This window comes from Clytia hemisphaerica, unplaced genomic scaffold (genome assembly GCF_902728285.1).
Source record: "Clytia hemisphaerica strain Z4C2 unplaced genomic scaffold, Clytia hemisphaerica genome assembly, whole genome shotgun sequence".
Taxonomy (NCBI): domain Eukaryota; kingdom Metazoa; phylum Cnidaria; class Hydrozoa; order Leptothecata; family Clytiidae; genus Clytia; species Clytia hemisphaerica.
Window position 1 is genome coordinate 747178 of NW_027103430.1, and position 13821 is coordinate 760998.

Consider the following 13821-nt stretch of genomic DNA (forward strand, 5'->3'; position numbering starts at 1 on the left):
AACTGTTGATTGTTCGTCGGTAGTTTTTGTTATTTTCTTCAATCTCAAGTTATGATACAATTTTAGTTTTTTTCTAAGTACAAAATCAAAGTAAGGATCGTAAAAGCAAAAAAAATTCTAAAGAAAAAATCATTTCAAAAACTCGACCTTAATTTGAACGAGAGGGGAAATCTTTGCTCTGATGCTACGGTAGATTAATCATTTTAAAAGATTTAAAAAATCTAAAGGCTACAAAAATAAAAAACTCTTGTAAATCAACACAATCATGATAAATAAATCCTAATGTATAATCAATGTATGATCTATCATTTTCCATGCTTAAATCAATCTTTAAAAAGAAATCATTTCGACAACAATAACAATCTGGTATGGTTTTCTAATCAACACATGGAAATTTAAGGGCTTGATTGGCAAATTTTCCCGAAGTTTAATTTTGCAAAATTTGAATCTAAAAGTCTGTCTCAGTTACAATTTGCACCGGAAACAAGAATGACTTTAACGCTTGATGGTCGAATTCAATTTCAAAACTTTCTTGTCTGTGCTTGTTCGAGGTAAGTAGAAGCACTTTATTTGGATGTAATTTTGTTGAAAAATTTGTGAATTATAGTGACTAAATTTACGCCAGTGTTAGCCGGAGAGCATTGGTAAGGTTGAAAGCAAACTAAGAATTTCTTAGAAGAATATGGGACCAAAACTACCCAACTCAGTTCTTTTAAGAGTACTTTACTTTACGGTTCAGGATCAAATCCTTCAAATTTGATAACCCATAAAACAAAGTTATCTTGATTTCTCACATTGTACACTTCGAACAATATCTATAAACAACACCTGTTTATGATGCTTTATGAAGCTTGACCACCAGTTATTACACAGGCACTGATCATTGGTGTTTGCGCCTTCCAACTCACTGGAACTCCTCGACATCTTGTGATATGTAGAGTTAACAACCCGGCTGGCACACAACGTTGTTTCAACGTTCATCTAAGGTTATACGAACGTTGTGAACGTTAGAAAAATGTCGAAACAACGTTGTATGCCAGCTGGGAACCACACAATCGCACCCCTGTGATACGCCCATACTAATCATCATAATGACCACTAGTGTTCATCCACTGTCACGCCCATCGTCAATACTCTAATGTACATTACAAAGTCATGATGGTGTTACCTAAGAGACGGCACTGGCAGAGAATTGTCGTCTTCGTTTGCTTTTTGGTAACGTGGTAGATTCTTCATCATCGTTATCTTTTTGTTCCTGGACGTCCGTTCGGTGAAAATCCCATCGGCCGATCGAAAAATCCCACTATGAAATATGAGATATCAAATTTCAACGTTATTCCACTAAGTTACTGTAAGTGGGAGTTAAGACTCATAGTATTGCGCTAAACCAGTGATGAATGATTCTGACTTCTAAGGTCGAATCGTAATACACTTTTTCGACCGTAGTCGCACAGTCAGGCGCGTACCACTTTATCATTTAATATACCACCCTAAACTCGATCAAATCCTTTTTTAAAATTTTTTAAATTGTCTTTAGGCGCAAAAAAAAAAAGACTGGGACTGTTTTAGGGTGGTAAAAAAGGACAAAAAAATGCCCGCGCGGGAATTGGCGGCTACGGACGAAAAGATGCATTGGTCAAGATCAACCAATCAAGTGATAGATGTTTTCACCAAAGAGCGCTCGATGATAAAGATCAGAGCTTCATATTGTGTGCAAGCAAAAAACATTTACATGATTTTATTCAGCAATGAAGAATGATCAATTGCTAGGCCCGATGTGTCACGAAATTCGAGTCGATGGAAAATTATCTTAATTTATTTGAATTTGAAAGTGAACTCACCGATGAAGACATGATAGTGTTTTGATAAGGATGCCATGAAACATCCCGCACACATTGATTGTGAACACCTTTCAATTTCTCCACAATCTCTCCCGTCAACACATCATAAATGACCACGTTTCCCGAAGCACAACCCGCATAAATGTATTTCTGGAAATAAAATATCAATACCTCGGTTTGCTCATTTTATCGAAATTCTTATGTGTTTTGTCTTATTTTGAACAGGTGTCGTCCATTTCTAGGATGTTAGCCGAAAAAACGTCAGCGCACTTGGTATACTGGCAATATAGGATGATTTAGGACAGAATTTGGATAAGAAAAAAAAAATGGTAAGAATTTAATTTTTTTGAAACAAAGTCCTTAATATAAATATCGCATCGAAAGCTCAAGAAATAGTTTTTGATGAAAGGATTCTGCAAAGCTTCAACCAACGGAAAACCTTTTCGATTTTTAAGATTCTGCAAAGCTTTAACTGCTAAAATATTAGGACAATACCTAGAATGGTCAACATCTGGGAGCCCTAAAAGTGGAAGGGGAAAGGGGAGAGAAAAACATCAACCAACCAACCTGTCCAGTAGTGAAGACGGGAGAGAACTTTGCTCTTAACAAAGTATGCAAGACACGGTGGCCACGGTACGTCATCACCGCATCCTTTCCCGGACTCTTCTTCAATCGTTGTGCTGAAAAGGGAAAGATTCGTTTCAGGTAAGGTATCTTAAGTAATAAGGAGCATTTATAATACGGATTCATTAAACCAGAAACAGAAGTCTACTGCCAATTTAGATCTAAGATGACTTTCAGACGTACGACTGCCACTTCACAAACTGCATATTTTTATTCAATCGATAAACACTCGAGAATTCATTGCCACATGTTATAGGAACATCTAAGTATAAGGTAGATCTGAGTTACTCTCGCAATTAATCGTTTATCAGTTTATTGTCTTTATGGTCAAACATAAATTGTAACTAATGTTAATGTTGTACATAGCTTCAGAATGTAGAGTCGGTATTCTTACATCGTCTTGGAGCAGCCGGCCACCTGTAATCCCATGATTGGTTGGCGACAATAGAACGAGCTTCACGGACTGTCTCTTCGCTTGAGAAATGACGAATGTCCCATAACTTGATGCTCTGATCTTTCGAATTCGATATGAAGTGAACACCATCATTCTGAAATTAAAGTAATCCATTAACTAAAGTGAGTTTGTCCTATTTCACATCATACAATTCTAGATCTACTGCAGTGTTATTGACAAGGATGAAACAGTAACGTACGTCAACTTTTAAATCATTTGGACGAAATACATTAAGGGTCAACCAGGGTTGGAGATTATGAATCGGTTGGAGTTTATCCCGATTGGACCATTTTAAATATTGTATAAATATTGCTATAGTAACCAACTCTATAGCCATCTTATTCAGCATTTAATCATATGATGCTTAGTGAATGAATTTAAGACATTTCTATGTTTGGGCTGGCAGAGTGAAAAGCTTGCGGAGCTTAACGATCGTATCGAGGAAGAATGTAGACGTATTGGTTTTGTACGGGAACGAGGAACGTTGCCCCTAAGTCGTTTGAGAGATGGTCTTTGTATTGAGCTATGAATGAGGAAGCCAAAGGCATCTTTCGACATTCTAAGACGATTGTTCGTTCAATGATCTCGAAGGCAAAAACATTGTATTTGAAAATGTATTCAATCTCTAATTGTTATGTTTTAATTACTGAAAAAGTCAACCACGGATTTGTCGTTAATTACATCTAGTGTCAGTTTATGCTTGTGTCCTGAATTCTACAATGCCCAAAAGGCTCTCCCCTTCTTCCAGCGTTGGGTTCCAGATTCGATCCCAAATACAAATTTATTGTTATCAGAGAGACAGTTTCCCTTGTCCCCGTGACAATATATAAATTTTTGTACTTTTTTTGTATTCTAACCGCCGATTGTACCATTTGAAATTTAAACGTATGCAAAGCGTTTCGTTAACCATAGTTTGCAGAGGGGTATGGATCCCCCAATGCTAATTTCACCCCCTATATACTCATCCCCCTTCTCTATGAAATTTTATCTTAACCCTTTTTTAACAGAAAATCCGTTTCGAAGGAAAATCGGTCTATGCACCACCAAAATGATCACAGAATACAAATTGTATACAGTCAAGAGCTAACAGTTTCACAATAATTATATATACATGATAAGTGTTTTTATTACACTTTTGTGTCTTGATAGTAGATAATAAAACTTTAAAATAGACTGTGATCATTTGTATATGACTAAATGAACTAAAATTTCCGAACCCCCTTTCTTATTTGACCCCTCTACATTTCCACCCCCCAGTTTCTGAGGCAAATTTTGGTTCCCCCTAAAAAGGCCCCAAAAATTTTGGCATCCCCTCAATTAAAAAGGGAGTTGCATACTATGTTAAGCACAAGTAAATACACGTTTTTGGGATCGAAAAGGTTACCATACCTTAGAACTGACATAAGTGATACCGTTAACATGTCCAGCAAAGATACCAACAGGCTCAGGTGTTTGTTCGTTCAGCGCCCGCCGATCCCATACCTTCAAATGGAAGAAATAATTCAAAATGATTCAAAAAAGAATCAGGTTGAAGAATAAGAAATGTTGTTATTGTAATGTAAGTTCATAAAAAGTTTACTCCCTTTTTCAAAGTAACAATTTAAAACTTAAAGAACGATATAACCCCCCCTTGGAAATGGTTTCAAAACGAGGAAATCGTTGCACTTAAAATAATTGCTAGAAGAGAGAGAGAAAAACACAAACTTTGCAAAGGCCATCATCGCTGCCAGAGATCAAGATATTTGAACTGTCATCTGCAAAGGCCACTGAATTAACGTCTTCTTCGTGAGCTGTAATCTAAATATTGTCAACAAATATGAACAAAGTTTGTCAAACATTCTTATGTAAGCCCACGTTCACAAAATACACCGACTAATATTTAACGGCGCATTCAGCTTCTAAAGAGACTGGGTAACAAAAATACAAGGCTAATTTTTTTCGATGAGAGTATAAAAAAACAAGTGCTCCTTGTGAAGTACATTGATTTAGTTAAGCTATTCGAATGCTAAAATAAGTTTGTACTCCACCACAGAGACTCTGCTAATATGAAGACTCTGCTGAAATCTCTCTTATACAGAAGAGGGTTTTGGTTAGAATGTACCTAATTAGTGTACTCTCAAAAGCCGACCCCGCCGAAAGGGTTGGTGAGTGTTTTGTTCTAAAACTTTCGAGTGAGGTTGTTTCCAAAACAGACCAAAAGAAACGGTTTATTGGCAACTTGAAAGAAAGTCAGTTGCCATAAATATCACCGATCAAAAAAGGTTGATATATACATTACCTTTAGTATTCGTTGATCACATCCTCTCTCATAAATGTATAGGCCACAATCACTTCCCCTAAAAAAATAAAAAAAAGTGTTATTAAAATTTCTTAAAAACACAACAATTTTTCTCCGTGTAATAGCAACACAAATAGGATGCAAAACCGAATATCTTTCGATTGAAAGGTTTAATCTTTTGAAACGTAAGACACATTTTTTATTTATTTGTAATTTTGATAGGAATCGAACCTCCACCCTCTCCCGGGGGGGGGGGCAGCTGGGCAAAAGGACCGACAGGTATGTGCGGGTCCTAAGGGTACCTTTTCCAATATGTTTAAAATGCACTGTAAGGGTCGGAAAAACTAGAGATGCACTGTAAGGGTAGAAATTTCAGAAAATTCTTGAAAAATCTAGATATTTTGACCAAAAATGCTAGAATTTTGACCATTTTTTGCACGAAAGGGATCGAAAATTTGGGGGAAAATGCACTCAAAGGGTATGATTTTCACTGATTTTTGCTGCGCTGTAAGGGTGCAATTTTAAAAGCCAATTTTTGGCCCGCACATACCGTCAGTCCGCAAACCCAGTGCCCCCCCGGGCACCCTCTACACCCCCTCCATACTTTCAGAAAGAGAGTCAGAGAGAAAATAGCTACCCTGCAACGATTTCCTTGCTGTCGTGAGAGAATGATACAGAAAAAGCACAAAATTGTGTGGTGTCTGGTCTAAAAGGAAATGGAAAACATCTTTACAATACAAATGATCATTTTGTACGAAAACGAAACTTATAACTATTGGAGTTTTATAGACTAATGCATAATTTGAAGGGTTATACTGATGTATATACTGATATATACAAAGCAAAAAATGGCGCTTGATCAGAAATGGGCAAATGCTCCATCCCACTACTAATGTAAGAGTAAAACCCAACAATAAACACCTAAGATATTTAGTGCCCAGAGCAAAGGAGAAAACTAATTCGAATCAAACCCTGCGGGCAGAAACAAGCAAAGTCTTAATTCGATTATCTTTACAGAGGGATGAGTATTTTCAGTAAAAAAATACTCCTGGAAAAATGGAAAAATATAACACTTTATTTCAAACTCTTTCATTGTTTTGAGGTCACTTCAGGATACAGAATTTGAAAAGTCACTTTTATAAGCCATGTGACAACACGAAACAAAATTATGTAGGGGGTTATTGGGATCGATCATACTGCATTTCACTAACTTATGACAAGTTCACAGGTTTTTATCCCAAACAAAAACACAACTTGGTAGTTCTTTACCGTAAATCCAAGGCCAGATGTGTTTCATGATCGCCATAGACATTGCACAAGTGAACTGAAAAATCAAAAACATAATGTCTTTATGATGATACAGGATTGGGATATTAAATGGAAGGTTCATAATAAAGAACGCTCATTTCAATACACCTTTTCGACCGTAGCCGCTAATTGCCACACGGGCATTTTTTACCACCCTAAAACCGTCCCAGTCTTTTTTTTGCGCCTGAAGACAATAGAAAAAAGTGTAAAAACAAGGACTGGATCGAGTTTAGGGTGGTAAAAAATGCCCGCGCGGTAATTGGCCGCTACGGTCGAAAAGGTGTATTATACAAACAATTAAAACTGGTAAGATAAAAATGCAAAAAGTTTAATAGGTGGGGTGGGTGGGGCTAGATCATTTTTTAAATTGACCCAACCAAAGCATACAGTATTGAAGATCCCTTACTAAATTCTGACCAACTAGAATAGATGATGTAGTTTTGATCAGGACTGTAGGCGGTATCCACAACACTCCAACCGACATCTTTAGCTTTGATATCACGAAAAAGTTTGAAATTGTCGTTAGTTGTGTCGTACAGACGAATATGTTGATCTAAAAAGCAAGATTTCATGAGCTTGATAGTGTTTTGGAAAATAAATATCTTATGAGAATGTCGCATAATTCAAAAGCAGTTAAAAACAGAGCATATTTGTATCTTTTTTTTTATATCTGACTTGTGATACCAAAGGCCCGTGAAGGGGTACTTAGACTATACAATATATTGGTGAGCAATATTCGACAATATGGTTTTCGGATTGTATTGTATTGAATACTGCAAATCGAGCTGACAATATATTGCGGACACCTTTTTAATATATTGCCGGCATTCAGCAATATATTATCAATATATATGTAGCCCTTTATTCCAATCAAAGTCGATGCAAAAGAATTTGCGTTAAGTATTTATCGTTCAACACCAAAAACCAAAATATACTCCAAAAAAAACAATTAAAAACCTTGACAAGCAGACATGAAAACTGATCCATCATTGGAATAAGTTCCACAGAAAACTTTGGAACGGAACTTTTCAACAATGTCACATTTGTTTGGTAGAAATCTAAAGGTACAAAGAAAAGAGAAAAACATTTTTGATGTCATCTGTCAAGAAGTTGGGGAATATTGCTCAGTAGAGTAATATATATAGGTCAAGCTATGTCAGGCTTTGGGAGTCATTGGTGATACTCAGATAAACTCATCGCAAAGAATGTGGCGTTTCACTATGTCTCCTTTACCATACACCATCCAACGTTATATTTTATGAGTCTAACACTTGCACTTGTACTTGAAACAGTGACTACTATCCTCAATGACAACTTTGCTATGTTTATTAGATGGATCATCCTTCTTATTTTGGCACAGTCAGAACTCAATTGATTGCTCACTTTGAATAGATCTGTAAACGGTCAGCACTGTTGAAAGAATCACGACCCAATAATGCACCATGTTGTCTCTAAGGTGGAATTAAAAATGGTGGTTGTGATCAAAACAAAGGTAATACCAATAAAAACTAATTGATTTTGTTCAATTTGAACCTTCAGATGTAGATTATAAAAAGTGAACAGATGATCAAAACTAGATACCTTTAGAATTCTATTTGTAATGTTTTTAGGGTATTGGTAATTATATCCAGTTTCATTTAGAAGAATGTTTTTCAATCGAGATTTCTAAAAAAAAAGAAAATTTTCATTTTTAAAACAGTCTTTAATGTTTTACAGCTTTTCTGATTCTAGGGAAAATACAAAATGAAAAGAGAAAGGGAGAACTCTTTGTGGATAGGGGACACGTAGAAAAATTAAAACTGGAAATTATAACTTACCTCGATATTACTCGTATCTGGAGCTGTATCTCCTGAAAAATGGAAAAAATGAAATAATTCACTTTCTGCAATAGCCAAATATCTAGCCTGACTCTCTTTAACTCCTTCAGTACCCCATCAGCCAAATTTCGTTCATATCATTGACAATCACTACGACTGCTACAAATTTTTATTAACGTAGGGTCTTTAAAGGAAAACAAGATTAATTGTTGTTGGATTTTAGGAAATGCAAACCTCTTGGCGACAAAGGAGCTGTGTTTAAATGGCCAGTTTCATCATCACTTGAATCTCCTCCAAAACCAAATGCTGGCATATCAACTTCAAAAGCTCCGATACCACTTGATCGAACCAAACGAACTTGACCACTATAAAGAAAGAAAGAAATCTGCTATTTTTGTAACTTTTATAAATGAAAAGAGACTTCAGTTTGAATTTAATATTTTTCTGATGAAATATTGAAAAAATTTCTCATTCCAAGGATATAAGAAAAGTAAAGGTTAATATAAATCCTAATTTCCAAAAATAACAAAAATTTTAAAATTACATACCAAAACAAAGATCCTAAGAGTATTTCTACTATTGTTTTAATGATTATTTATTACCTGACAAGGAGGAAAGAAATGATTTCTCCCAAGTCTTCTGGTGACCTCTGGTTGTTATCACCCATTTTTGTTATTTTTTATTTTTTAATGAATCAAATTATTTCTGTATGATATTAGAATATACTAGATGGTTCAGGTTGTCTCAAACATTGGGTTTAAGTAAACTTGAAATAAATCAGATACTTGAGCGCAACCGATTTCCAGCTAAATTCTACAATGAAATCATCAAAGAAATAACAACAAAAATTATTGAAAAAGAAAAAGGGACACAATCAGGAGAATAAGAAAAGGGTGAAGTGGAAGTTAAGCCAACACACTTCTTTGTTTTTTAATAATACCAGAGACTGATACAGATAAAATTGACAACTCTTTGAAAAAGATTAATGTCCCATACAAAATAGTTAAAAACCTGAGAAAGGCTGAACACATTTTTCCTTCTAGGCCGACTTTTCAACCTTTCCTTTTCTGCTGTACTTAACTGTATGGTCAGATTTTGTGCCTATGTTTTAATTTCTTTCTTATTGTTAAGCTGACAGGTGACTCTAGAGTGGCAGGAGATGCTTTAATCAAGGTGCCGCAGCTGATCTCAGACTTCGGTCTTCAGCTTATCACTTCCTTTTGTGTCTTGTGCATTCATTTTATTTTTTACTTTATTTATTTCTTTCTTTCTAAATGTATATTTTTTATTACAGATTGTCATGGTTAGTTGCTAGTTTGTATCTTCTTCAATGTACCGTGAGATTGGGTAACTTGCATCAGTGGAGGCAAACATGCATAGCCCTCAAATGAATGACCTGTCTGGTCATTAAAATACAACTACGCAGCTCCACTCGCAGCTCTACTCTACCATTTTTGTTTTGATTAAATTTTGTATTTTAATGACTAGCCAGGTCTTTCATTTGAGGGCTATGCATGTTAGCCTCCACTGATGCAAGTTACCCAATCTCACGGTATATAACTTCCACTATATTTCTTAAAAGCAGTAGTTGAAAAGGAGCTTGAGATCATAGTAGTGTACCAAATTCAATGTTCTCTATGACCAGAATCTAGGAAAACAGTAAAGTAAACACTCCAGTGATAATAGGTATAATACCGTATAGACTCATTGCAATGTTTTGATTTTTCGCGTTTGTGCGCATGCGCCAAAATAGTTACGGTTTTTCAGAGGCAGAAAACACGAAGCGCTTGCTGGAAAAAGGCAGTTTTGATTTTATTTTTCAAAATCTCTTCATAACATACTAAAATTTCTATTCAAAATTCCTTCTAGATCCTGAGAAAATTGACATAAACTGTGTGCCTCCAGCTAATGTTGTTGTCTTTTTTGACTCTAAAAGTCGGGCCGTTTTGCGGGTCGTAACGAGCCGATGTAAACATGTGACGTCACATGCAACGGGTCTATACCCACCAGACGCCCACCGGACTCCACCGCGCAATGTACAGCGGTGTCCAGGGTCGTTGGTCGTGTTGGTTGTTGAAATTCACATTATTCAATCGTCAATCAGTCAGGCACATCCTGGCAAATGAACGGGGTGAGCATTTGCATGGGGTATTCGTCACCCAGTGTAAATGAGATAGGACGTCTCAGGCTAAAAGCGTGAAAATGAATAAAAATGAACTTCAAACTGAAAAAGGGAAAAAAGGAAGAAAACTGGGAACTTTATTTTTTCGTTAAAAGTTTCTTCAATCTTCGAAGACAAAATTGGGACCCATGGAAAAAAAATTTCATCTATGCAGTTATTTGAAATGAAGCAAAATATTTCCAACCCGGTTCAATTAAACTGGGTATTCGGCGCTATTACGTCACTTTCGTTTTCGACCCCGTTCATTCGCCAATGGTCGCAAGTGAAAAATACCCCGTTCATTTGCCAGGATGTGCCTGACTGTCAATCGATACTTCGATTATCAGCTGGATTGAGAGAAAATGACATGTGAGTGAAGGTAGAGAGTCTATCAACATATTTCCTTAACACCCTGCCTGGAAGAGCTTGGGATTCAAACACAGTCCATTGCGGTGAAAGTCTGTTATCAAAACCTTCACACTACCAATCGGCAGACAGTGATAGCCTTATGGCGGCCATTGGAAAATTGTTCTATTCGCGTCAGCCGCCGCATCATATTTTCTGCTGATTTTCCGGTGCGAAGATGCGGAAAAAAATTTGGGAAAAGTAATTTGTTCTTTTAAAGTATTAGGTATATAATAGCAATTTCCAAAGAAAATTGGATAATTGAGGGACTCAAAAAACCCATCATCAAAAGTATCGAAAGTAAGTACATCCTGGTGACCAGCATCAATCAGCAGATCAGAAACCGTACAACTTATATACTACTGACTACAACTTTAAAGGGATAATCAGATGGTTTCTAAAGTGAAGATATTCGGGTTTATAACATTTGTTTGAGATTTGTGATACTTTTTTCTTTTTTTTGATTTTAATTTTCTTTATGAAGTAAAAGTTGATCAAAACTATTAACGTTTTGTGTAAAGGATATCAGATTTAGATCGCTGATCATCTTTGGGAAAATTCTATATGACCCCCTGAAATATATTTTCTTCTTCGAGAAGTCAGACGGACTTCTCAGGGACTTCAAAATAAAAACAGTGGGACCTCTCACGGACCTTTCGTTGTGGAAAGAGCTGGAATTTGGAATTTTTAAAGTGGATTATCCTGACTTATACGCATCAGTTGACAAAACTACTTGGCAAATCACGTTTTCCCATGCTCAGGAACAGGTACACTTAAAATCTCAGACCATCTGATTATCCCTTTAAGTTACAAAACCTGCAAAAATTGCAAACCAGAAAACAAGAAAATCATCTAAAGCCAAAAAATGCAATGTCAGCAAAAAACTTTCGCTAGCCTGGAAGAGAAAAATTTCAAACGCAAACGGAGGCTAAAAATTTCAAAATTTAAATTCGCTCAGTTGTGGAGCAATAATCTCCAGGTCCAGTTCCCTCTTTTTGGCGCGTAATGCGCAGCATGTGAAAAGGGGAGGGCGTGATTTACCTCCAAGCAAGATATGTCAAAGCTGGTCAAAGTATAACGTAAAAATGAAATGTAATGACAGTATTTGGTGTTTTTTTTTGTCTGGGTAAATAGATGCTTCTGTTTGCTTCCATTGCTTGTCTGGTAGGTACAGTAGAAGCTGTTGGAGAGATTTTTGAGAAGGCATCATGCCCTTTTACTTTAGAAATATGTGTTCTGATCGTCTACTGCCAGGACCCTGTCGACGCACCGGACTGTCCGGTGTATTTGTCCGGTGGCAAAAAGTATCCTTTCGCTACACCGGATTGGACGCCGGACATTTATGAAACAAAAAATTAAGAAACACCGGACGCACCGGACTGGTTATGTCCGGTGTTTTGATTGTCCGGTAGGAAAAATAGCCTTCTCCGACACACGGGACATCCGACTTCCTTAAGTCCGGTGTAGAAATTGTCCGGTGGTAAAAAAAATTCACATTTTACACCGGACTTTCGCAGGACCCTGCCGACGCACCGGACTTATAGGAACACCGGACACGCGAAAATCCGGTGTAAAAGAGAATTTTTTTTACCACCGGACAATTTCTACACCGGACTTAAGGAAGTCGGATGTCCGGTGTCGGAGAAGGATATTTTTTCCCACCGGACAATCAAAACACCGGACATGACCAGTCCGGTGCGTCCGGTGTTTCTTAATTTTTTGTTTCATAAATGTCCGGCGTCCAAAATTCCCTGTATGCAACACCGGACTGACACCGGACTTATTGCGTCCGGTGTAGCGAAAGGATACTTTTTGCCACCGGACAAATACACCGGACAGTCCGGTGCATCGGCAGGGTCCTACTTTCGCGTGTCCGGTGTTCGTTAAGTCCGGTGCGTCTGCAGGGTCCTCTACTGCCTGGGAAACCAAATGTTATGACCTTTCGATTCTTTAGACAAATGATGTGTTCTGATTTCTAGGATCTAGGAAACCTTTATTGCACTGTTTGTCTCCCTAAACTTATCACTTCTTTATGGTTCGATGTGATCTAAAATCTAGGAAAAACAGTTTGCCAAGATAAACTTGTTAAGATATTTATTTTTCTCCACACGAAGGATGTGCTCTGAAAATTTCTAGGATTACTACTGGGAGATCAGGTAACTTGCATCAGTGGAGGCAAACATGCATAGCCCTCAAATGAATGACTTGTCTGGACATTAAAATACAACTACGCAGCTCCGCTCGCGCAGCTTCACTCTACCATTTTTGTTTTGATTTAACTTTGTATTTAAATGACCAGCCAGGTCATTTGTTTGAGGGTTATATGCATGTTCGCCTCCACTGATGCAAGTTACCCAATCTCACGGTAGGCTATACATGATTACATCAATTTTCTCTTGATTATACCCCTGTTTCCTTGAAAGATGTGTTCTGAAGCTTTCTAGAGTTACCTAGACAACAAGATCACGTTAGATGACGTTGATACCCATTTCTAGCTGATTATTTTTCAAAGATCAGAACAGATAAAAATTTCTAGCTGTAATATGCTCTCAGAACACATCGGAAAAAAGGTTGCCTCGTTGGCTGCTTTTGTAGATACTAGACCAGGGGGCTGGTTACTTCTCTTGCCGACTGGACAGGGGTGTGTCCCCGAAGAAGTTCGAAAATGGGCCCTACGAAGGACTCTTTTTTTTAAAGTGACCCTGAATCGGGCTAAAATTGCAAAAATAATATATATGAAAGTTAGAATCACTTTTTCCTCTCTGGCTGAGGAAAGTAATGTATGTAGAGTAATTTGTTATTCAATAGACCAACGTGTTCTCCTGAATAACTATTATTTGCTTTTGTGTGATATTGTTTTTATGCTGAAGCTGTCAATTGTTCAACATGTTGAATACACCATTCCCATAATTCCAACTTCTCAGGAATGGCCC

At 37.0% G+C, this 13821-nt stretch overlaps 1 protein-coding gene across 1 annotated transcript; it reads right to left on the reverse strand.

Moving 5' to 3' along the window:
* Window positions 1–535: 535 nt before the first annotated feature.
* On the reverse strand, window positions 536–9137 carry LOC136798005 (DDB1- and CUL4-associated factor 11-like). Its single transcript, XM_067054596.1, has 17 exons — window positions 9114–9137; window positions 8925–8995; window positions 8557–8687; window positions 8323–8354; window positions 8087–8170; window positions 7889–7956; window positions 7463–7563; window positions 6912–7058; window positions 6467–6521; window positions 5835–5903; window positions 5198–5255; window positions 4624–4716; window positions 4309–4401; window positions 2860–3013; window positions 2409–2521; window positions 1842–1991; window positions 536–1303 (listed from the first exon to the last, which is right to left on the reverse strand). The coding sequence occupies exons 2-17, from the start codon at window positions 8987–8989 to the stop codon at window positions 1169–1171; spliced, it is 1548 nt and encodes a 515-aa protein (XP_066910697.1). The 5' UTR covers window positions 8990–8995; window positions 9114–9137; the 3' UTR covers window positions 536–1168.
* Window positions 9138–13821: the final 4684 nt, after the last annotated feature.